Source organism: Paralichthys olivaceus, chromosome 20 (assembly GCF_024713975.1).
Source record: "Paralichthys olivaceus isolate ysfri-2021 chromosome 20, ASM2471397v2, whole genome shotgun sequence".
In the NCBI taxonomy this organism is placed as follows: Eukaryota; Metazoa; Chordata; class Actinopteri; order Pleuronectiformes; family Paralichthyidae; genus Paralichthys; species Paralichthys olivaceus.
Window position 1 is genome coordinate 16063574 of NC_091112.1, and position 27002 is coordinate 16090575.

The 27002-nt window shown below is 41.2% G+C and overlaps 1 protein-coding gene across 1 annotated transcript; it reads right to left on the reverse strand.

Annotated features, from left to right (window-relative positions):
* Positions 1–798: 798 nt before the first annotated feature.
* kcng2 (potassium voltage-gated channel, subfamily G, member 2) lies at positions 799–27002 on the reverse strand. The gene is made up of 3 exons (XM_020090398.2): positions 26616–27002; positions 19183–20083; positions 799–2965 (listed from the first exon to the last, which is right to left on the reverse strand). Exons 2-3 carry the CDS (start codon positions 19969–19971, stop codon positions 2138–2140), a joined length of 1617 nt encoding a protein of 538 aa, XP_019945957.1. The 5' UTR covers positions 19972–20083; positions 26616–27002; the 3' UTR covers positions 799–2137.

The following is a 27002-nucleotide window of genomic DNA, read 5'->3' on the forward strand; positions in this document are numbered from 1 at the left end:
CACGACTTTTGATTGGTTCCAACTTGACAACAATTTAAGGAAATGGCTTTTTAATGTGTCACTTCTAAGTGCAGAGCCCTCAAGTCAAGGAAAATGAAGTGCTGTATTTGCAGTTGTATGAGGAAATAATGTAAAAGTTATTTGCAACACCTGAAATGGGTTTAGACTTCAGCCTTTCATGTCTGTTATTTTCATTGCCCTAAGGAGCATGTATAATATTTCCAACCAGTCAGCCTCTTTGAAGAGAATCAACCTTGTGGTAAGTGTTAATTTCTCTGACTTAAATACTAAATAAAGGAATAGGCTACTCTGAATTCAGCCCAAATGCAATGAGAGGAGAGGCACCAACATAATGTCGTCTCCACTTCTCACATGGATTGATTTTCGAATGTGCTATTCTGGGAATTTAGAAAACCCTAACCCTAACCCCCCCACGACCCTTAAAGGATAAGTGGTATAAATTGTGTCTCAATTCGAGGGCTACATGCTTTGGAGGTAGCATTTTGTTGACCAATTGCGTAACAGCGGCCCGACGAGGCTGTCCCATTTCCAAGGCTCCTTCAAATGCTGCCAACAAATACATCCTTTTATCCATGGGTGGATCGTTCTTGACCCTATCCAACGATTCATTGCACTTTAGTGACAAACTGTTTTCAGAGGTAATGGTGCTGGCAAGAGATTCCACTGCTTAGGTATCAAGCTTCAACTCAACCGAAAAGCTAACAGCACGTAACATTAGATCTGTTGTTAGGCAACAGCAATAAGGGACAGACGAGCTGGTGTCGACAGACGAGCCTCTATAGATCAGACAGTTTATTTTGGTTGAGCCTTCGTGGTGTACGTGACCCAAAAAGACCAATATTGGACAGATGGATACACAAACGTGAGGGGTAATCAAAATCCTTACCATTCATCTTCTATGACCAACTTACCCAATTATATATCAATAACAATACCAGATGTTAGAACAGTTTTGACCGTTGCTTTGCATCTTTAGCAAGGTAACAACCAAACTCTAAACTGAGTAAACTACATGAGCTGTTGAAAACTGTAAAGTATGGTTAAATGTTTTTTTTAACTATTATTCCACAGGATGAACTGTCATTCAAAACCAAATTCTGAAAACATTAACACTGTGAATAATGCTAGTTGTATATAGTCATATGTCTTATGTTGTAGGCTGACATTTTGGGAAATAGGATTATTTTCATAGTTGGAAAATTGAAACCACTCTCAACGGTATTTTCACTTGAATTTGTTGCAACAGCTGCTGCTTAGCTTGGCTGAGTTTATTATGAGGACCCAAAGCAAAAGTTAGCTTGGCTCACTTCAATGCTAAATAAAAGATTTCTAAAGGTACATAATCTGTCAGTGTAAAAAGGACAGTGTTAGATTATTTCTCGGTGTGAGGAGCTTTGTCGACGCTATGTTAAGATAAACTAATCTTGGCAGTAGCTTCATTTTTTGCAACAAATAAAATAGCAAACAATTATTTTAAAGCATGAGTATGTGAGCTTTCATGAGACAGATGAGAGTGGTATCAACCTTCCAAATCAACAGAACTTCCCAGCACACTGCAGAGCCCTGAGGCCCAGATACATACCAGTTCTGTTATTGGTTCATTTGGTTCATTTTTTCTCCTTGGTTGCAAGTAAATATGCTGACATCATTATGTACATGTCAGACTTATATAAGTGTCCAACATACAATTTACAAGTTATTTGGTGTTACCATAAATAATACAGAGGGGATGGAGATGATAATTAACTGCCTGTCTGAAATCTCAGCAAACACCTTTATTTAAGTCAATCGTCTCAAAGGCAGCTACATGAGAAACGTATGAGGTGTGAATAACATCTGAATGTGATGTTTAAGTAGTTTTACCTTTTGCCCAGACTGTCTATCAGTCTGTCAATATCATAAACTTGAGTTGTTTAATCATGGATCTTCCATCTTTTAAAGTCAGACCTCTGCAGCTCTGTAAACTTCAGGAAACTCTGATCAAAGCAGAGACCTGAAGCTCCAGAGGAGAAAATCTCCTGGTTCCCAGTCCCGCTGCTGTCATCTTTGAAGTCCCAGCCGAGTGTCACATCCTCCCAGGCTGCAGCTTGAACATATAGGCAGACAGTCAGAGAAGCTAGGTTTTCACAGACGCTCTAATCTCAGCAGCCCTGTGAGCAGCCAAGGACTTTCTCCGCTGCACAGATGAGGCGGTGGCCTCCGCAATGCCGTGGTAGCTGTCCGTCTCCTGAGAGTCCTCGCTGTTCTGGGACTTGGTGCTGTCCTGCGAGTCTGGCTTCTGCCTCGATGCGCGGCTCTGCTCCTCCTTCAGCTCCAGGTAGGAGCGAGAAAAGGTGTGAAAGATGGACGTGACAGGAAAGGCCATGAGGAGAATGCCGCTCAGGATGCTGCTGAGCGCTACCACCTGGCCAGGGATGCTTCTGGGCACCATGTCTCCGTAGCCCACCGTGGTCATGGAGATAACTGCCCACCAGTAGCTCCCAGGGATGCTGGTGAACTCCTGTTTGGCACCCAGTTCACTTTCGGCTAGAAACACCAGTGGGGAGAAAAGGGCCATGGCCACACACAGGAACAGCAGCAACAGGCCGAACTCACGAGTACACCTCCTCACTGTCAGACCAAGGGTCTGCAAACCCAGGGAATGTCGGGCCAACCTCATCACGTAAAAGATCCGCAGAGCTCGCAGGACTCTGAGGACTAACCCCACCTTCTCCAGGTAGTTGTTCCCTGACCCCACAGGTTTCCCTCCCACCGACAGAGAGTCCACGATGAGCGTGATGTAGTAGGGGAGGATGGCCACCACGTCGATGACATTTAGAGGCGTGCGCAGGAACATGCACTTGCTCTGCGTCTGAATGAATCGCAGCAGGAACTCCAGGGAGAACCAGGCGACGCAAACTGTCTCCAGCACGAAAATGTTATAGCACCTCTGGGAGCACTCACCCTGCAGAGAAAAAAAGACATACATTAGTGGCTGTATTACATTATGCCACAGCGATGACAACTACAAAAGCAGTTCAGATAACTATGATCTAGAGACGCAGAGTGGAGTCAGTAATTAAGTCTGTTTCAAAGCCTATTTGATTGGTGGGCTCGACATTGACAGCGGAGGTTTGGTGCGTTTGATCTCAAAGCTAAAAGGTGAGTCTATTCTCTCACAGAACAAAACACAACAGAGACGGTGCTGAAAGATTCATGGAGCATAAAACAAAGGCTTAGATTATCTCATCTCGTAAACGTCTCACACATCAAACCTGAGCAATCAAGAGGTGAACGCTGTGTGAGCCCCACATGAGCTCTGCTGTCGACTCTTAAAGCCACAGCTGAAATATTCTCCCCTTTACTCTTTTGATTATGACTTTTCTCTTACCAGGACTGCTGAAATAGGTTTCATAAATATTTTAGAATATGATTATAAGAGATTACATGGTTATTAAGAAAAAGTCACCCCTGGAGGACACTGGGGGGAAACGTGTAAGAAATTGCTTTTCTCTTTCTCTGCATTTACTTCAGGGTTATTAATGACTAGTCTGCCACTTCAACTCCTCTTCCTCCATCAGCGTGTTACCGTTGTCGAAATCCCCTTCACTACGGGAAACAACAGCATGTGCAGGTTCCGTGATATTGGGTTGTTAAATTACTTCAAGAGCAACATGCAGCTACCGAATTGCCTGTGATTTTACTGTTTAATCTCCTTCAGAGCTCACTGGACTCAGGAGGAGCAGACTTCACCTCTGGGGCACAATCACCAAATTAATTATTTTTAATCTGTAGAAGTCATAGTTGTCTTTTAGTGTCTGTTGTGGCCTTTTCTTTTTCAGGGGGATTAGCCATTTTATTGTTGCAAATTGAGCTTAGTGCCACACAAGACGACTGCAATGACACATGGCTAAAAAATAGTCTGCAGGATAATTAGGTGTATATTTATCAAAATATGGGGAGATCAGAGGAACCCCTCTATGGTTGTATGCCTTCATCAAACAGTATATTTTTAAGGCTACAAACTTTTTCTCCAGACTCATATGAGGTCATGACCTTTCATTTTTGATCAATAAAATGTAATCACTTAATGATGAGGTTTACAACTTTAAACATTTATATCTTTCCTGAATGTCATATCATGTAATATAGTGAAATATGTATTACTTAACCATCTTAAATACTTACAGACTTAGTTCCCTGCTGCGTTACGTGGCTCTGATACAACAAATCCTGAGGTTATAAAACAACATGGTGATGTTGGAGAAATAGGGGATTACCTCTGAATGCCCCATGGCTGTAAAATTTCTCTGCAGGTGTGAATGTGCACAACAGTGAATATATATGCAAGCCATTCCCCTTAGTTATTTGCTCAGTCAACAGCTCTGATCCACAGAGACATCATTCCAACAGGAAGCCTGCACAGGAACGAAATCCTCTTGGAGTCAGTCTCATGCATTTTTAAGGGTATACACTCACTTAGGTTTGCACATTGCACAGTTTTTGCCCTTGAGACATCAAAATTGCTAAACGCATTAGGGACCATGTAAATCACTGATCTGCAAAGCTGGAGTTGCAGTCTTTCACATGGCTGCAGATATAAACAGCAAGCTCACAAGTAAAATTAAAGAAATTAGTAATAATATTGAGTATAGGGACTTTAATCTGCCAATCACTTTTTGTGCCATGTGTCTTTAGCAACACCACCATTACTAATTCTATCTGACAGAGAAAGAACAGATGCATGGGTTGAAAATCACAAGCTCTGACAGATTAAGATATTCCTTTCATACCCAGCCTTCAGTCAAACCATATTCAAAACTTTGAAGTCGGTTCTGATGCTGGGTGTCAAAGTGCTGTACAGTAATCTTCAAGCAGCCTTACTTGTGGTGCCCACTATTTTTGCATACAAACCTAAAGCACACAAAATGTAAAAGTGTAGTTTCTAGCAGGAGACATGTCCAGAGACTACTAGCGACAGTTAGCCAGAGACCTGCAGGGCAGCAGTGTTTAATGACGCAACACTGACCTTTGTCTTCAGCTGTGACTGAAAGTAAAATTGATTTAATGGAGCAGGGACTTGTGGATTTGTTGGACTGTTGCGTTCGGCTAGTTTATAACAGCAAAGCCCATTGACTGTGTATTTGAAGATTGGAAGATAAAAAGTAAAAAAGCTTAAACACTGTGAACAGTCAGCAATTAGTTCTGTCATGAGTGATGGGAGTGTAATGGTGTTTCAGGGCCACTTTTCATTGGCTCAGATTTCAGTTGTACCCCATCACTGCTTCATAATCATGCATTGATGTGTTATAGTTTAAGATCATTTGTGAAATCAAGTAATTGCTTTATTCAGACCAAATCAAATACATAATTATAGTATTAACTATAAATATAGTTCCTGTTTAACAGCATTTCTCACTGGTGCCTATAAATGTATTTAAAGAAAACATCCCTCTGCTTACGTCATGTGTGCTTCTGACATTGTCACCATGTGCAAACCCAATACACTGATTGGTACCTTCACTGTATTGATATTATACCTGTCATACCACTGTCTGGAGCAAAGCTGCCACAGTGGACCAGCCCTCCGGAAGCCTCACAGAGCACCCGCTCTGCCTCACAACACTGCGTTTTACTTTATTAAACTTTATAGCAGTTCCAAGCAATCAATGTGTAATAAGAAAGTAAAAATAAAATATAACTGATGTGCTGTATGCTGCTGTTCTACCTGCGAAAAGGTGAAGAAAAAGAATTTGACAGCCTGGCCTTGGTCCCAGGTGCCAAATTTGAAATGCCTCCGCAGCTTATGGTTTATAGGAACAATTGAAGTTTCATGCTTTAGTCATAAATTGCACAATACCTTTTATGAAGTTATACGTGCACCTGCATTTGGAAATGCACCGAATCCAACACACAATCACTGTAGGTACACACATGAGTAAACCATGAAAATAAAAGTTGAAAATCATTTACAGTTCTATAAAATGTGATAAAGTGAGACAGATGACTGAGCTGAAAAACTTTCTTTATAAACACATTGTGACTTAACACCAGGCTGAGGGCTGTAAGCCCTCTGACCACACCCAACCCCACCTATGTAGTGCAACATTTTCACGAGGTGTTATGTCATGTACATTCCTCATCCTCGACTATGTCGTTTTCTTGCCCTTATATTTTGGCTAAAATAACACAATATGATGTTAAGGTGTGATTAACTGAGTGGCACAGACTCATTTACATTTATAATCACGAGCTCCACAAGCCCCTGGCCAGCTGCTACCCTAACTAAGCCTTAACTTTGGGTCCATACTCTTATTTTGAAATGTGAAATAATTGAGTAGCTACAATGGCACTCAGTGGAGCACAAACCTCTGACAAGGACCAAAAGTCCCTTTCAATTGAAACAAGATGCACCACATTATTTTTATCAAGAATTATTCCCTGGGAAATCAATGAAAATGTCAAAAAACAAGGAGGTGAGAACACAACAGATTATAAAGCTATATTTGTACCAGAAGTTAAAATCTTGCAAATCACTGTATATCTGCACTAATATATTGCACAGCCAAGTATATATTATATATATACTTCTAAATTCACCTGTACTGTTTTTGTATTATGGTGTGTTATAGCATATCGTAGTATATGGTATTTTTTCTTTAATATGTCTTTTTGTGTTTTTATTTTCTAATATGTCTTTTTATTATGTCATTAGTGTACCTGCTGCCATGACAACTTAATTTCCCCCCTGGGGGATTAATAAAGTCATTTATATCTAGATATATCTATCTATCTAAAACAAAACAATTGTTTTTGCTCATATTTTCTCTTTTAGGAATGCCAAAAATATGTATATAATTTATACAATATACTTATTATCCAAAGGAATGTAGATGTCGTCTCACTTATAGCTGATGTGATACAACTGTAACTTTGTGCGACTCTAAATTGCTCTTGATCTGTGGTGTCAGTCGATCACTGAATCATCACGCTCCTGTAGCTAACCTCTTTGGGATGTGCAGAAGTATTGTTCTGCACATCATTTGTCTTTCTCGCACCACAGCACATGGCACTGTTGAAGCTTCCTGTGCTGCTGCAGCACGACGCTCCAAATGTGACATGAAATCGTCCAACCACACATTTCAGAAAGAAGATGTAAAAGCCAAAACATAAATTTGCTCCTGTCCAAGTCCTGACGAAGCTCACTCATGTCCACATGCTGACCAGTATGTTTCACACGTCTCCTGTCTGCGGTGTGTCTGCCTTTGACACATTTTGCAACTGATACCATCCCTTCCCTTGAATCTCAGCGTGTTTGTATTGTGTACTCTGTCAGAGGCTTTCTGGCTGAGTGCGTTTTCCACTCCCTCCCTGCTCCCTCTCCGCCCAGCACAGCCTCTGATGTGCACAGAACCACGGAGGATCAAATTAAAAAGCACGCAATTATTCGTCTCAGCGATCAGGGGACTCTGACCCTGTCACAGCTGAAGACAAGCATGCAAAGCAAACAGCGCAGGGAACGACAGCTCACCTCTGATCCCTGCTGATAAGTTGGTGTGGGAGTAATTCAATATACAGGCGGATTTCAAATACTGAACTGGGTCTGATTTTGAGCGGCCGTCGACACGCCCGGGCTTTTAATAGATTTATTTACCACTCATTTGTTCACATCTAAGGGCTCTGCTCTGTGTACATGCTGTCTGTGTGCTTGTTCTGCCGCCCACACTGTGGCTCAACATACATTATCTTTTTACTATACAAAACTCTGACTGAACAATAACATGAGTGTGAGTGAATCCTCAGGATTTATAAGGTCAAGCCTGGAAAAGAGTATTTCCATTCATAAGATAAAATAGGAAAACAAAGATTTAGCACTTGGTTGTGTCTTTTATGTTGTAAATACAATGCTCATACAAAGACGAGGAAAAAGCTGCACTTGTTTAAAAATACATGCATTTGCTGTTTGTATAATTGGAGGTTGTTGCATGTGAAGTGATAAGCTGCTGGGCAAGTTGTGTTCAGTCATAAATATTTAAATAGACTGAAACCAGTTGGATAAGGGATGAAATGGGCTCTATTACAGAGCAGATGATGCCACCACTGAAGTAAAATCATACAGAAGGTTAGAGTCTCCTCTATTCTATTCCTGCTTCTTCCATGTATAGATACCTGATAGATACCCGACTCATTGGCTCTGATGCTTCAGAATAATTTATGGTCAGGCACAGGCTGATTACAGACACGTCAAATGGAAATTTATAACACTTCACAAACTAGCGGCTGAGTGGCACTGGAAGAGAAGTACGTTATCTGAGTGTGTTGGAGTTTGTTGTTGCTCTGAGTGGTCACACAGGGAGCAGCATACAAATCCAGCCAGTACAGAGAGAGGGTAGAGAACAAAGACGGGAGACCCTGAGAGAGGAGTTCAAGCCCCGCTGACGCTCTGCTGGTAAATCATGGTGTGAAATGAGTTAGAAGTCAAGTGATTGTCAGTTTCGTTAAATTTGAGAAATGGATAGGAACAGACCCCCGAAGCTATTCGACTGTCCGACAAGCACTTCTGAGGACACACACTGGCAGTGGAAGCGTCTACAGACACGCTAGAGCTCTCTTCATCCACTGCATGAGAGAGAGTCCTGCACTAAAAAAAAAGAAGTTCTTCTCTTGGCATCGACTAAACCCTGAATTTTAATATTTAGACGTGCTTTTTTTTTCCTGAATAAAAACCCTTTTGACTGCCTTAAAATGGCTTAGATGTAACTCTACACCTTTGCCTCATTTAGTATTCACAGATCAATGAATATGCAAATCAGACACCTCCATCTCCACCCACCCCTCAGCCACTCGCCTGCGGCTGCATCTCTGCTCATCAAACACATAAACCTCGGCTTGTTTTCTGTTTTGCTAGTGTACCACTGAGAATCAGGGCCACTTAAAAAGAAAAAAAATGATTCACGTAATATTATGACATCATTCTCGAAAATCGCAATAATTTGTTTTCTTCAAAATCTGAAAATGAGTATTAATATTTAATGCATGCTGCTCATGTGGAAGCTGACTCTGATGACAACAAAACTTATTTTATGTGGTATGTAAGTAATAGTAGTATATTACACGTGCCTTCATTACCACATTATCAAACAGCTAATAATGTCTTGCTACTGCTAGTACCAATCGCCCGCTCTGACATAGCTACTTCAGCTAAATTAGTACAACACTAATAGTTAGTTACACTAATAACCTAGATAATTATTGGGAAACACTACTTTTATGTACTTGCTGTCAGGGCGCCCTTTTAGTAACCTGCAATAATTGTGCACATCTGAAAATAACTGCAAACTTGTTTTCCTCTAGCAGCACTGGGTAATTCTAAGGGCCTGTCCCAAATCACCCCTTAGCCCTACCATTTTGCCCCACCCCTTTGTTTTACCTACCCGTCGTCTGAAGGGGTAGTGTTGTCCAATTTCTCTATGTGATGTAGAGGTAATGGCCATATAGTGCATCAAATGCAGGACCCCTCTAGAAACGAAGGGGTAGACGGAGATTCCTGAATGGTTCACGAAAGGACAAGTGAATCAATACGTTGACCACTGCCAACGTATGAACTGTAAAATGTTCATAAATGTAAGTGCGAAATCTTGCAAAATGACCCAAAAATGTTTTTAATCCATCACAATATCTTAATTTAATGTAAATTGTATTGAATGGCTGTGACAAGCGTTTCAGGAAAATCGCTGTATATCAACACAAGCATGTAAACAGTCTGAGTGAGAGTGATGAGTAATTGCTCATGTCATGTCATGTCACGTATATGAAGTTTGAAAGATTGTCGAGCTGCAAATTTTGCAAACTTCCCTGCTCACGTTCTAACGTTTGCAATGCGGGGCTGAACTAATGGTATATTGAAATAACTGTCTATTTTTATAACCCTATGACAGACTGATGACCTGCCAATGGTACATCCTGCCGCTTGCCTACTGTATGATGGGAACCCCCCCCACACACACAAACACACACACAGTTAACGACATATTCAATATCCAGTACTTACTCAAGCTGCTAAACTTCACCATCAGCACAAGATCTGCCTGTAGTGCATTTTTAAACAGTCGGTCAAGTCTTTTTTTTTACCTTTATCATAAATCCCACATCTTTACATATTCATTCAAACACACATTCATTCAAAATTCAGGACATCAGTGTTGGGTTTGAGATTATTACAAGTAACCAGGATGTCTGAGGATGTGGAGGCAGCACATCTGTTAGTTCAGAGAAACCTGCCTGAGGGAGAAATGAGGCCAGATAGAATTTTACACAAATGCTGATGAATAATAACAATGTTCCCACAAAGTTAATGGCTCTGTAACCTGGTGTGAGTCTAAGCATACCTCAAAAAGAACTACTGATGAAATTTTAGCAATCAGTCCTTTAATTTATCCATAAAAACCAGGCTGAATCGAGGCTTGGTGAAGTTATTTCTTTGTTTGTACGATTAAGATGCTGAATCTTCATTTGCCAGCAGGTGAATAATCACATAATCATGATTACTTTGTCTGGAACTTTTTAACGATTTTAATAAACGTCGCACTTGCCAATAATAAAAGTCTAATCTACCAGAGCCACTGAAATTGACCAAACTTTTTAATCATTTTATAAATTTACTGATTTTTCAATAGTCTGGAAACACTGCTATAACTCACAGCTGGACCATTGGCCTGGACCCAAGCAGTTTTGCTGCTTGTCAATGTGTATTTATTACAGAAAGTGCACTGGGGAGGGCAGGAGAACTTTACAGCCACTGTTTTCTGTTCTGAGCAGTTAAATATTCTTTCAAAGTGCAATCCACAAGTTTTAGCACCTTTCAGAATTCTTTTCCCTCTGAAAAATAATACACATTTAGCTCCTTAATGCATCAATGTTACCTGTAACTACTGCTCTGCTAAAAGCTTGTGATGTGAATAATAATGCATTGTTCCTTGTGGTAGGTCATCCACTTGAAGCAGCAACAATAGGTTCAGAGTTTGATACACTGTAAACCGAAACACGGTTGTTTATCCTGTTCTCTTCTGCTGTGACAACCCAAATCCCCCATGAGGGCCATTCAAGTTAAATCTAATCTAACCTAATCTAAAGTACCATCAATATCGATGGCTGTTGACTGAGAAGTGTGTGCTCTCACCCTCATGGTAAAATACACCACTGTAGAGGTGAATTGAAATTAAGACAACAGATCCATTAAGTAAAGGTAATCTGGTCTCAACACCTAGTTTTGGTTCATTATGTCTTTCTAAGTTTGCACATGGTGTTTTTATTTCAATGTGATTTAGGCTAAATCCATATTAGCTTTTCAGACTATGATGATCTCTAACCACACAAGCATTGTGGCTCTGTATGAGTTTTTATCCCCATCTGTACTAACACACCTGAAATTTCATTCCAAATTTTCATCACATGACCACTCATATACACTGGGCATACACATGCTGGTGTACACAGATTACTCAAGTAAGATCTCCTCTGCATGTCAACAGTTGTATCATTGTAAATGCAGAATTTAGCTGTTGAAAGATGAGAACATCAGCAACGCTTGTTATTCATTATCCATGTTGTGTTCTACATTGGTAATCGAGGCTATTGCTGGTTGTTTCCTTCCTGAAGAGGGTCATGTGATAGGAGCCCGACGAAAAGCCAAAGGTTGTGTCATGACTGAAAATTCCCAATCAACAAACAGTTGTGTGTCTTTTTTTTCCAAACATCTCACTTTCTGCCCGAACAGACTAAAACACTCTGCCATAGTTAGCAGAGTTTCCATACTTCTCTTCCATACTGGCTCTAAAACTTGTGAGTACTGCGGACACCAGGTGTATCCATTGGAGAGTTTACGCAATCCCAGACTAAAAGCATGGATGTACTTTGGGAAGTTTGTGCTCTAACTCTCCCTCACTCCTCATGTCAAAATGCAGCATTCTATATATATATCTTTATAAGTCTGTACTGGCTGTGATTAAGCAGCTGATTGGTTCCAAACAACTTAGACCACTGTTTACAGAGCCATCAACATTTTTGAGCCCTAAAATGATTCATAAAATAAATAATAATATCTCACCAAAGCAAGAACATTTGGACTTCAGTTGAAAGCTCACCCTCCTGGGGCGCAAACTCCTTTCTGTGTTTTTTTGATCCCCTGAGTATCATCAGTCAATATCCTTCATCTTTCCCACACAGCAAAGTGCTTCCTTTGTGGTGGCATTGGGAGAAAAAATATTTCAAAATATTGAATTTTGCTGGGAATTGTTTGAGTTAATGGCAGACTACTTTAGCTGAAAATGTTTAGCAATGCAAACGCTTCTATGGTAACAGGAGAAGCATTTTTCGAGCATCTCAGTCAATGCCTCTTAATGTGTTGAGAGGCTGTTCAGCTGGGTGTGCTTGCAGCTCTGCAGGGAGGAGCAATTAGAGGAGGCACAACTGGAGCATTTTTCTGTTTGCAGTAACCAAAGGACGGGAGAGACACATTATTTCTCCTCTTTTAGTCTCAGTTTTTGTAGTTTCTTAATTAATCTTGAATCCAAATTGCAACATGGTTTGTTAAATCTTAAAGAAGAAAAAGAGATAACTGAGGTAATAAAAACTGCAAGTTAGCCACAGCTGCTGTTGAAACTATGTGATAAAAAAATATGTAACCAACGTACAATATGTTATTTTATATACAATATGAAGCAAACGGCAATAAATTATCGCAATCCATTAACACAAACAATAGAGAGAAAAAGTCTTTATGTTGGTAAGTGTGTTTTACCTTTGGTTATACATTGTTTGCCCTGGAAGTAAAGCTACAGATGAAGTGGATATGAAGTATTTAAAAGGCGACCATGTACTAGAGTTGGTGAGAAAGAGTGTGCGAGCAGAAATCCAATATTGAGCTAATTGCATTATAGTTATGTATTTTTATGGGGTGGGATGACTACTTGGATCCCATTGAAAGAGATTATTCAGTGTTGATTTAAAAACATGTTGGTAGTGCTAAACTCAGGTTTAAAACATCCACAGAAATACCCTTCATGTCAGATGTGTTGTTGTCAAAGTACCATTGGACCTAATGTTGTTTTATTTCAATAGTAAATATGAAAATATTGCTGATACTGTGTAGTTCAGCAACTTTCACTCAGCTTGTTTTGATTGACATATATTATCTTGTCCATTTTGCCTGTTTTTCGTGGATCAATACTTATAGCAACAGCTCAAACCGTTTTATATTGTATCACATTTACTCATCACTCCATCTCTGTACATCATCTGTCACATTTTGAAGCTGACAGCAGAGAAGCTTTGCTGAAATTCTAGTATGAAGCATGACAATATTCCCACAGGGGTTTTGCAGTTTGTACTACAGGAGAGAAATAACTCCACGACTCACTGGGAATCATTCACCAAACATTGAATGAGAAACACAAATTATCACCACAGTGAGGGATTGCACATTTCTCTGAGCATGAACAGCAGTATGTCAACTCACAGACAGGAGAGATGAGTGAATCTCCTATTTTCAGCATAGAAGAAGACAGAATTCTCTCTAATTTTTTACAGCGTTGCACACATTTCTCTTCCATCCGTCCACAACCTCTCCCTTCCCCTACGATGATATACGGCTACGGTAGCGGTGTACTTTAAAGTGGCTGGGATTAACGTCAAAATGGATTGTTTGTGGCTGTGGGGCATGAGGAGAGTCACAGAAAGGTTAGATCCATAGCCGGGGCTGTAGCGGGAGATAAATGGGACAAGAACACTGTTTTCAAAGATGCTTATGTGAACAGAGTAAGCAATCCTGAGGGAAGACATCGACAAAACACTTTAAATGTTTAATCCCCTATTAAATAAAAAGTGAAATGCATTATGCAGCAGCTTCATTTTATTTTTTTAAATGATAAACATCCGTGAGAGAAAGAAAAGGGGAAAGAAAGGTCTCTCGGCCAATGAGTGCTTCTCTAAGCCACATTAGATTAGAAAGACGGACTAAGTGCTTTTCATTGCAGACAGCTCCAGGAAAACTGTTGGTTTCTGCCTGAACTTTCATCCGGCTCATGTGACCTAACGCACATAAGTGGCCACTTCCTGCAATAAAAACTTTGTTGACCTCATGCTTCCTGGTACACGTCTGACATGGCTTAATTTACAGGCAAATAAAAAATGTTGAGGTGCTTCTGGGCTGGGACTAATCTTTGTAAAGTGATCCCGGTTGGGCAGGTTATTATAACTGCTAAATTTAGGTTTTCAGGCACAGCAAAAAACATCCTGATGAAAACACCTCGGCTATATTCCTACGTTTTGCATCAACTTGCAACAACAGCTAAAACAAGTTTGGAATTGCTGCTGGCCAGAGGCCCAGTTTTAGTTTGAAAACTCCAGTGATGCATTTCATTCTGGATGGGCAGAAACTTTGAGATGTATAGAGACGATGACATAGACACTCACAGCCGCTTGCTGATTGGGTCTTTTCAGTCACAACGTAGCCTTTGCTGATTGGTCAGGCTCCTCTAACAAGACCCATTTTTAATAGAAAACAATTGGCATTAGCCCTAGCTACCAAAAATGAACGCAACATGGTTAAGTGTAGCTGACCCTGTTTTCTTTGCTGACAGCTGTTAAACACTGCATTTTCATTTACACCATTGCTGCTTCTCATTTATAGCCCAGCTCTTTCTGCAACTATCAACCAAATGCTTCCTGTGTACACTGTCACGTGCAGGCCCAGTATACGTAAGTGGTCACGTGATATGCGTTTTTAGGCACAGTAGTTTGAACAGGGGTTAAAACAGATACTGAGCCCAAATGCTCATGTGGACAGAGGTGGCTTTAGATTGAAAACACTGTTTTCAAATGAGAACACAGTAGTGTGTGCTACCTCGAGCTGGTGAATGTATTCTAGCATTTTACAGTTATTAGTTTAATGAGTTTGGCTGTTTCCCTCAAGAGTTGGTAAAGACCAAAACAGAGAAAGTGAATACAGACTTGCATCCATCAAATGTTCATAAACACAGCTCCACAATAAATGATGTTGCTTTGTGTTTATTGTATGTGTATGGGGCAGTTCAGATGTAGCATCCAAAAATGCATGGAAAACACTGGCAGTGCCACTTTCATCCATCTATCAAACACACTTGGGAGATTGTGCTACTGTTGCTGTTATCAATCTGCCAAAACCACTTGTCCAATTAGTTGTAAGTCTCACTCACTGAACAAACATAACCTTAATAACAAAGACAGAATGGATTTTCCAGCTTTACTGCTCAACATGTCGGTGGAAAATAATATGGAACCTGCCCTCATCTCGGTGGATTCCCTCCATCAAACTGATCCAGGAGCTTTGTCTGGATGATGGGAGGTTCAAATCTTATTTCTAGTGGATAAAGAACTGCATAAGCTGATATTTTCCCATCTCTTTGAACACAGCCAATGTGGCTTTCAGTTGGGAGTATAAGTGCATCATCATTATAAATAACAAATCAGTGTTTCCCATTAAGTATCTAGACTGTGTCCCGCCACAGTTTCAAAATGAACCACAATTAATGCACATAAATCAAGATCTCTAACTTGGTCTGTGCAGCGCTATTTGCCGCAAGCTTGTATTGCACTATAGTCCATAATGTTTTTGCTGTCCATGCAGACAGTCAGGCCTCATGGTTTCAGCTGCAGTTGTGGCAGTTCTTTCTCTTACGTGAGAACTGATCTTTCTCTCTTAAGTCTGTGTGCCTGTCACTCTGAATCTGTTACCTGTGAGAATGACGTGCACGTGCACCCCATTGCTGCCAAAAATCTAATTAATTCTGGATAAATGGGAATAAATGGGAAGGCACTACATCTGAACGACCCAAAACGAGAAACAAGGTTACCAACTGTTTGCAACACGTTCACTTTGGTGATCACAAACATATAAGATCGACATTTTTCTCAAGAGTTGGAGACCAGAACAAAGCTTAAAGGAAAGTGATTCCCATCTGTTGAATTTAGGCAACTGAAAAATTAATAAATCCGTCAGTGTTGTGTCACAGCTTGTTTTTGCTCGACCCAAATGGCCAGAAAACCAGGTTTAAATTAAAAAGATATTAATGTGATCTGATGTAAGTCCAAGGAGCAGCACTGGTCCAGTCAGAAGCTTTTGAATTACAAATGTAGTATAAGTAGTATAAGTCATGGTAGATTTAAGCAGTTTAGTATTATAAAGCAACATAGTGTGCTTCTCTCCTCTAATACTGCCAACACTGGAGCCATAATGGATGTCTCTAAAACATTATAAATAACAAGTACACAATATATTACAGTCAGGAAATGGGCACCTGAGGAAATGATGTTTTCATTAATTTCATTAGTATAGGGAGGATCTGTGCAGTTGTAAATGGAGGGCTATCAAAGCTAATGGATATTAGGATGCTCTGTAATAGAGGAGGATGAGTGGGTGTAATTAGCAAACGCAATTCACCAGGTTGAGCTGGATTCTCTCAATGTTCAGCTACTTAAAAGCCTTCCTTGAAATTATCAGAAATGAGGACAGTGCAGGAAGTAGTGTCTATATACATGAGTTTACAGGGTCAGGCCAAACTCTTCTCCTAACATGGTAATGAGGAGAGGAGATGCTCCACAGCCAACTCTGTCTGACACCTCGGTACACACCATGACTGCTGGGAACATAACAGTAGGAAATCATTGGACATTTTCCTTTTGAACTCTTGTGAGAAAGTTTACTTTGTCTTTTTCTGTGTTTGATTCTTTCATGTGCCCACGGCCCAATTACCATCAAGTCAAAGTTGTAAACAAAGGTCCAGTCACAATACTTCAGGACAAAGTTTGAGTAAAGTGTCTCCTCCCATTAAGGGACTTTGGGATTTAGGGATGCCACTTTGTTTTAATTTACCATATCCAGTGGCAGATTGCGGTTTGCCTCCCTTCATTTTGTTACGCTAGGTTTTTTATCCAAGGATGACACAGGCGCCTCATTATACCCATAAACCCTTGTGTTTTGGGGTTTCCTCCCATGGTCGATTCAGACTAGGTTCTCACTCCTAATGAACCACCACCACCAGGAGTGAGAGTCGCTCAGCCGTCTCTGAGTGGTTAATTGGTGCCACAATGACCAGAGTTTGAGTCATAGTGTCTCCTTAATCAAACCTGTTGCTGCTCTGATTCAGATAATTAAAGTTACAGATCCATACAGGCGTGAAATGGAAGATGGCATAAGATGAGACTAATCTTTAAGCTGGTCCTCAGTCAGCTTTCAGTCACTTTGCTTTTTTTATTTATGACCCATTTGAAGGTCACACACTTCATGCAAACACCCTAGGTCATAGCTAATATTATTAATATTGGGTGGACCAACAATTCTTTATGATATATTCATGTACTGTATGTGAATGTAAGACATCACTGTGTCTGTTCTTAGACTAATGACTGATAATAGTGGTGATGCTAGTGAAGAAAGGTCTTGGGTAACAAACTAACAGCCAATTGGGATTTTAATTTTCTCCAAATGAAATCTGAACTAGTGGTTAGCATTATCGCCTCACAGCAAAAAGGTTCCTGGTTGTAATCCCAGCATGCCTTGGGTCTATGATGAACAGAAGGTGGAGTCTTGGCCCTGATATCTGCTGTCCACACACAGCCCCAAAATATCAGCTGTGACCCCCAGAGGCTCATCCGTCATTAGATGAATGAGCTGTGAGATTATCATCATCTTTAATGACTTCTTCTGTGACTGCCACTCCTTCTCTTGCTCATAATGAGACTCACTATGAATGAAGCTGTCTTCAATGAAACAAACCCTGATACTGATATTCATCATTAGCAATTACAGATAGGAGTTGTTTGTTTTTTTTCCATTTGGCTCATCACTACTTGATTGAGCTACTCGTTGCTTGGTGAAGTGGCAACAGCAAACACTTCCTCCAGTTTTTCACTTTGGACGGTACCTGTTTCCACATGCAAGCAGTCTTTATGCTAAGCTAAGATAACTATGTACCAGCTCTACAGCAGAGCTTTAGAAAGTTGAAGTTTATCTTAATTTCTTCGTCTAACTTCCAAAATGAAAGCAGATATGTAAATTTCCCTAAATGCTAAACTCAAAGGCAACACAACACACTGCACTGTAAAATTTTCCCTTAACAGGCCACATTTATTTCACTGGTCAGCTTGTCTTGATTTTTGGGTAAACAAACCTTCAACTGTACAGATTGAGACTTCATGGTGACATTTGCATAATCATCATGTTACATAATGATGAGCTTAGTTCATTTTCATTTGAGCTTTTATCATCATTTTTGAAAGCAGGTCACAGAAAAAAATTAACTGCATGGGGTAAATATCTGTGGGATTTTGCAAATACACACCATACATTTAAAGATGTGAAAATGCGTGGTCTGTTTTTTTTTTCGTCTTCATGTCGTGAGTGCACTGCCAATTATCGCATACATGGGAGAATATGGATCTGATGTTGTTAAGAAGGAATGTGCTGCTGCAACAGTGAGCGGAGCTACACAATAATGTGGCATTCAAGTGAACAGAGAGGAAGCCTGGTTGTTCCTGAGCCTTCGTCTCTGTCACAATGATTTACAATACAGCGCAGAAAGACTCAGTATGTGGGCTGCTGCATCAACATAATCTGAATCCACTGTAGCAGCTGTAAAGCACACACATCCCTCGGGCTGTTGTGAAAGACCGGGGTTCCTTCTCTTCATAATCATGTGTTTTGTGTAACTGTGGTGTTCCTTATGAAAATCTGTTTACAGTTTGATGGTTTTAACTTTTGTTCTGCAGTTAGACACCACTGAGATTTTTTATTTCTGAAATGTTATATTTCTTACCAAAGGAAATTTGGAAAAATGTCCTTGGATTTGTTTAAATTATTCTATTTCTTGGGAGTCATACTTCATGGTATTTCACTAACTCTCTGCTTAATTGCTTTTTTTTATTTGTGTCCTGTCTTATTCTTCCTTCTACACACCTTTGTTCCATCATGGTTTCTAAATGAATGTACCTCTTTAATTGCTGAATTAAAAAAACAATCATTTAAATGACTTCCTAGAAACTAAATATGGGGGCACCAGAAATTATATTAGACATTTTGGATGATTTAAATTCTGCTGGTGAGAAAGAAATAAGTTGTAACTGTCGAAAAAGTGACAGAGAACTCACCCTCTCCTCCTCCTCCCTGAGGTCAGGCATGGTGCTGACACACAGCGTCACAGCAGTGATGGCTACAAATATCACTGACAGACAGGCGAAGATCTTCCCTGGGATGCCAGAGTGGGGGTTCTCCACCATGTCCCTCAGTCTGTGCATGCAGCCCCCCGTATGAGTTTCTTCCTGAGCCCATGCTTCGGGAGGTTGCTGGCTCTCCTCACAGGACTGCGGCGATGTGAGCTCGGTGTCCTCCTCCTCCAGCCTCTGCTGCTCCTTGTACTCCTCCTGCCTGAGCCGCAGCTTCCTGAGACAGCACCAGTCAAGGCTTTTCTCCTCCACCCCCCAGTACAGCAGTTCCTCCTGGAAGGACATGGCGCACATCTCCCTCAGGAGCCGCAGCTTTCCTGCCGCCAAGAAAGTGACGATGGTGCGGAAGGCCGACGGACTTCGGTCAAAGAAATACTCATTGCGGCTACAGTCGTAGTCGTCACACACATCCATGATCTCGGCCTCATTGCTGCAGCTGCGCAGCTTTCCCAGCCTTGATAAGGGAAACTCCTCCAGCGTTGACCAGGGGATGCGGTATTTGATACCCCCTACATTGATAATGGCTGCCCCATCAGCCCGGTCGATCTCATCTCCCCCCTGTTGGTGGGGCTGAGGGTGGAGCAGGAGCTGGGCTCGCTTGTAGAACACCCCCTTCTTGGCGGTGACCTCCTGTGGGTTCTCTACATGTTTGTAGCGGAAGGTGGTGAACTGGTGCTCAGTGCTGCCTGCCAGGAAGGCCACCTCCTGGTACATCCCTGCTACTCTGATGGGGGAACCTGTCCTGTAAGTTGCAATAGGAGGGGGGCTTCAGAGGGTAGGCAAGGTGACTGGGAGCTCGTCACCCATTCAGCAGCACTGCACGTCTCTGCAGGACAGAAAAGACAGATTGGTGATGACATTTTTCAGTGTCCGCCTCAATCTTTTATCAAACGTGTCAATATCTGTTCTATCAAACATTCCAAAGTCCTTCCAAAGGCTTCAGTGTGCCTCACATGTAGTGCTCCCTCCACACCTTCCCACTGTTGGAATTGGGGTGACCCCTTCAATGATTTTTAAAATCTAAAATCAATGTGTATAATGAAGCCAAATCAACCTGGATATAAACACTGCCATCCTGCACCAATGATAACATTTGGATCTGGGGATGGAGCCATGACATTAAGGTCCTGTGGATACATACGCTCAACCAAAATCTGACAGAAGTCTGAGTAGGATTTATATATTTATATATTTTCCTTTGGATATATGTTCCAGTGTGTGTTGGCTGGTTTTAAATTCTACATTTCATTTTTTTTTTTTAATAATGGTCAAATCACACAGTACAAACTGTAGTCCTCAAATAATAATACAAAGAAAACATCTTTTGTACTGTGTTGGTGTGATCCACTGAATCCTAAAGTCGTTGGCTTTTTAATAACTGCTCTTGTCGGACTGAAAGTCTGTAAAATAAGACCCACAAGTCAAAACAGTTTGTATTCCTGGAGAAATGTCAAAAGCAGCCAAGCTATAGTGTAATTGCAATGGAAGCATGAAGAAAAGTAACTCCATGTCAAGTTGCGGTCTAAACCCAATGCAGATACATTAATAACGTTTTTCTATTTACTGCATCACCAGGCTGCAGAATGAGAGGATTTAAAGTGCTGTTCAACAAACAGTAGGAAATCACAAACTCCCTCACAGACTAATTACAACACACTGTTCGACACACTGAGTTGAATATGAAATAAAGAATGAATATGTGACTTGAACATATGTTGAATATTTAATATGTGTGGTAATGGTTTATTCATTCTTCATTTCATATGAACGAACAGCTGCTCAATCATTGTACTCTCAACATAAAATGCAGAGTTTACTCATTTCCTTTCCAAGACCAAATTCCATAATAATGTAGATGTACAACTCCTTAATAAAACACACATAGGCAGTTTATGAAAAGAAAAAACAAATCACACAGACTGGCAAACTATCAAGGAGGGAATGAAAATGATTTCCCCTTTGGATACACCTTCATATCAAAGAAGGGGTATGGTAGTCATCCCGCTGTACCGCACATACTCCTGTATTCATTTTATTCATGCGTAACAACATGATTTTCAGATGTTTCTACAAACGCTACCTTGTTACTGGTAGAACTTTTCAAAAAGAAAGTTTTAAAAGCTTCAGATAAATGCAAGTATTCATGATGTTGAAGCAAACCCCCTCTAATTTCACAGGTTTTGAGTTTTTTAATCCAACAAAACTGTGACATCTGAATCAGAGCAGTGTCGCAGTTCCCTGATCAAACAGTGCAATGTGTCAGCCTCTGTGCATCCGTTTATTTCACTTCCTTTTTAGATCCAATTACACACTTCTGAAGTGATTTAGTCTTAACAGGCTGAGACATTCATTGTTTTATTCAACATGGATACATCTGGATACACAGTTCAGGCTCTTAGTACAGCAGCAGTGATCCTGCACACTTGCTGAGGATGAGTGCAGCGGGTCTGGGGGTGTGCTGCTGATGTAGAGAGGCTGGGGACATCACAACAAATGAAGAGCGGGACCCCGCCGGCTACGCTCGGACTTCCCTCTTCTATTGTGAGGCCAGTCATTTTGAAACAGGCCGCTTTCTCCGAGGGAGGAGGGTCAGAGAGCGGCACCTCTACAGCGCCTCAGCAAAGTGCTTCTGACAGGAGCGCTTTATTGAGCATGACACTGCACCAAGGGGTGGTTCAGGAGCACAGAGGAAATGAATTTAGGTTCCACAGGAGGAGCTCAAACCAGAGGAGTCAAAGGAGGCTTGTTGTGAAGTGGAAATACATTATGTTACACCACAAATCAATTTTACTTACAAGTAAAATTTACTCCTGATTAAATTATTATAACAATAATATTAATAACTCTTTGACAAGTGGTCTTTTTTGGTCAAACTGAGATGCATTGAACTCAGGACATTTTCCTGAAAGCTTTATGTGAGAGCGCAGATGTCCAAGTCAGTTGCTTGTGACCTTTTTCAGAACTTGTCTTGCCAGCGCCCAAAAAAAATGAGTGAGAATACAGCAAGAAAATGAAAATCCACAGCAAGTGAGTAGACACATTGATGATGTTTCTAATATGCGATGGACACAAAACTGGAAAAAAAATAAATTCAGGATGAAAAGAAGTGCCACACACAGAGGAGATGCAGACAAACATTTCAATAGAGCCTTTTTTTCCAGCAGAATTTACACCTCCTTCATAGTAAAGCAATTTAAACCCCAAATACCCAGATAGAAGCAAATATTTGACACACAAAAACAAGTTTACTGATTAACTAACTCAGTAATTAACATTGTAACAATTTATCTCTTACAGTGTGATTTTAGTAGCCGAGCTGTGTGCAGCTCATCAGGTCATGTCAGTTTCACTTCAGGACATAAAGGTTTTTCCCGAAGACTCTCAGTGACCCTCTGGACTGGGCTTCAGATGCTGAATATAACACTGTGAGAATAAAGTGATTCAAAAAAAACATTTGCTCTGCTCACGTTTCTTTTACAAATCTGCAGTTCAATAAGGTTTTCTTTAAGAACACTAAAAGTCGTCTGGAGACACTTTGCTCTTTTTCTTTTCGCCAGAGATAGCAGCTGAAAGAAGATGCATCAGCTATCAACCCTGCATTATTCTTTTACCACCAGTTGCTCATGCAAATATCATTTACATGACCCTTTGCATAAATCTGCAACCGATGCATCACTGATACATCCGCCTTCCTGCAGCCACTCGGTCTTCATCTCAGTAAAGGGCCTGGAGCAGATTCTATTTTGAGACGCACAGATCTTGAATGACACTGAACTATCACCTGAGTGGCTCCTAAATCAGACTGATTGATGTCCTCACAGCGACTTTCTGTCAGTGACGGTCTGTCCTCAAAGACATGAGGACAATTAAGCGTCTTGCCTGAAGAGGCAGCGCAGCAATCAGCAGAGAGAGAACCATTTCATAATATAGAATGATGCAAATCGTCTCTCTTGAACTGCAATGACCGTGGAAAGAGTGCTTATCACAACATAACCAAGAGTCTGAGGGCCGAGCTACAGAGCACCCTTTAGATCATGAGTCACAGGAACTGATGATTTTGTTCACCAGCCGGGGTTTGACTCACTTAAAAGCTGGTTGATTATTGATTCAGTTCACAAGTCTGAAATCAAAATGAGCAAAACAGCAGGCTGTGCTTTCCTGAGTATGAATTATAAATGGGATAAATGGCTTGCTCCGAGTAGCTAATTCTTTCTTTACCCTAATTCCCATTATGTACTTAATGAAAAGCCATAAAGAGCTTAAGAAATGGACTTGGACTTAGATTCGCTGTTGCAGAATACGCTGGGCAGCAGTGAACCACACAGTCAAGTTGTATGGAAAGTTACAACACATCACCCGATGAAGAAAGACTGTTATATAAACCTGACGTATTGATCCGACCTGTTTGTACTGGTGTTGTCTCTTAATTGAAAATGTTGAGGGGAAGCTAGAGCAACATTATCTGCGTCTGATGAGGTGGAGCCATTGTTGATGTTACTGTCCGTCAGCTATTTTCTCTGCTCTAGAACAATCGACATTTTCCTCTTAAGGTTCACTTGAACATTTGAGTCTCTTGAGCTAATCCATAGACTGTATAAAGATGAGCGAGAGCAAATCTCATCGCCCTCTGGTGGCGGGCTGCAATATAGGTGCTGTGGACAAAACTTCAATGTCAGACTACAAATTAGTTATTTCATGAAATGAATGGGATGAAAAAAATTGGAAATAAAAAAAAATAATGAAGCCTAGAACAAGGTATGAACAGGCCTCTGACACAGGAGTCGTTCCCTGACAGCTGAGACTGACGGTCAAGTACGTTTATCAAAAGCACAAGACGGCAGTACTGGTGTGCTGGATATCTTAGCATCATTTTTTAAATGCAAGGAAGTGGAGAAGCATCATCTGTCATACATATAAACTGTGTGTGAGCTGATTGTGAGCAGTACTTAAAAAGTCGCTGCTCTGTAGGCCGCTGCCGTAATGCTCACGTTAATGCGACTGCCAGAGCAGGATAGCAGTTCTGTTCATACAGCCAGAGTTTGGAGATGACAACTAGACTCACTGAAGGGAGTCAGTGCATCATGACATAGACACCGTGTGTGTATGAGCACTGACTTTTCATGATAGATAAAAGCTGTATCCATGGTTACCTAAAAGCCAAAGTGACTCGATTGACTCAATTTCCTCAATGATGGTTTTCGTCATTTTGGGCCGTTCTTATCCCACTGACGGTTGTCGAGTGCTCATTTCATGATAAGTTTGTTTTCAAAAAGGGGGTAAAACTTCATGATTGACAGCTGAGACTGGCTCATATTAGTTGAATCATCACTACTGCTCAGACTCTGGCTCAACATTACGTCATGCAAGACGGCAGCGTTCAAATACAGGTGTTTTCTGCTTTATTTTCTGGATAGTGGAAGGAAGTGGAGACGCCTCGTCCATCTTTATATACAGTCTATGACTGCAACTAGAATGAACCAGCTTAAAGCCAAACTTAAAAGAACAGTCAGAAAGTAGAAAGTCGGGGTCATCAAAGTAGTTTGGACAGGTTTTCCTACTGAGGATGCAGATTTCTATTTAGTGTGCAGAAAGTTTTTCAGCCTCTGGGCCTTGCAGCAGCTACTGCCTCAAAAAAGTTAACCGTGATGCTAGAGACTGTTCTTTTATTCAGAGGATTACATCTACATTTACATCATTGGTTACAGTCAAGCGAATGTGCCCTCAGTCACAAATTTAGTTTTTTCAGATACATTCTCCACAACAATCTCGCCTGCTGTTGTAAATAAATGGTTTAGAAAATCGAGGTTGGATCGGTTATAAAAGACAACTATGCACAGCCTGAATTTGATATCAGTTTTTTGGCCACACTGTGCAGACAGTGTTTTTCTGTTGGGTATTGCCTTTGAGATGCAAAATGTTGCCGAAATTGTTTCTTTTGTTGGTTAATTTCTATTCAGCGAATGCACCATCAAGTTTTCATCAGTGATTTTTTTTTTCTTCTGGGAAAAGCTGGCCCACTCACTGTTTATAAAGGCCACACCAAAAACTACAGTTGTCTGTATCACTGCCGGAGACATCCACTCTGCTGCTCAGAAGTTTCATAAGTACCATGACAATCTCTAATAGAAAATTAAACCTGCGCTGACAGTCAGTGTCAATCAGCCGATTCAAAGGGCCGGATTTAACAAAGTGTGAAGCAGAGAGAAGGAGATAATGGGGCTGAATAAATCGCTGAGGGGGAAAGGATCTATTTTATGGTGAGCCTGAAAGCTGAGAATTTGATGCTTGTGTGGAAGTGCAGTTATTAGGACAGAGACAGAGTTAAGAGATCACAGCGGGGGGAAAAACAGCTTCCTACACACAAACACATGAAGAACGTGGCACATCATCCTCTCTTCTCTCTATTTTATGATCTCCTCTTTTTGAAAAATAAGGAAGCAAGAAGTGGCTCTAAGTCTCGTGTCAGCGTGGCCCAAGAGCGTGCAGATATCTCAGCCTCCTGACACCTTCCTCCCATTAAGCTGCAGAGGAGGAGGAGGACTAATGAGTGAAATGAGTAGTGCCGACCTGATCCACGGCAGGATAAGAACTGTTGTTTCAGAGCCGGCTGCCATATTGGGCGCAATCTGTTCTCATTAGGTTGTTCTCTGTGGTTCCAAGGGACTGCCAGTGTGTGTGTGGTACCCTATGTGGATTTACAGCACAGTAGAAACACCAGCATCCATCTCCACACATCAACAGGTTAATGATCTCAGCACAGGAAGGCAGTGACATTTATATGGCCAATCCATACAGGAAAGTAAGAGTGTGGGGGGGGGGTACCTACGTTAACACGACTCATCTACTTAAGCTCCAACTCCTTTACTGAAATATTGACAGGCAGGTCCAGCTTCCCATGGTGGACCCTCCAGAAGCACGTGGATCGAGCTAAAACAAGATGAGCTCTACATGTTAAATTTAGGGTTGAGCTGATAAACCCCCCGATTGAAAGGTTCCTGCGAGGAGCCTGTAGTACTCCCCCTACACCCATCATAAGAATAGTCTAATAACATGGAGGAGGTACCATTAGGTAGCATTATGAGCAGCACTCACTTCCTCAAGAGCATTAAAAGATTGTTATGGTAATGAATAAAAGATACTATGAGGACATTATGAAAGCATTCATTGAGAACCATTAGCCCCTTTGGCACCATTACTACTCCCTGTAGGAGAAGCAGCAGTGAGATTGAAGAAGTTTGTTACATTTATGAAAAAAAGAAAATGTGGTTAGGGTTGTCCTGGTGTTTCCTCGTGTTTTCTATGTGTTTCCATATTCAAGCATGAACAACGTGTGAAATGCTCATGTTTTGTAGACTCACCCTGTGAGTTGTCGCGCTCGTGTCCATCTGTCTCAGCTTGCAGCGCTCGGCGCGCACCATGCCTTCAAGTTTTCCACGCAGTTGTTCCGGGACATTGTGTCGTAGCCTTCAACAACAACAACCACTTTCTCCGATTGCAGAGACTCACGTGTGGCACAGTTGAGTTGCGAGGTTTCGCAAAGTCGCGCCCCGACGCGACCAATCGCTCCACGGGAGACGCAAAAAGAGGTGGAAATGTTTCCTCCGCGTCCACAAAGACTCCGTCACATTCTCACTCTCTCCATCAGAGGCGACGTGGCAGACGTTGCAGAGGAGTGTGTGCGTGTGTGTGTGTGGCAGGTGGAAGGATCGGTCTCCAGCTCACTTGTGGTCGCAGCTCCGTGTGTT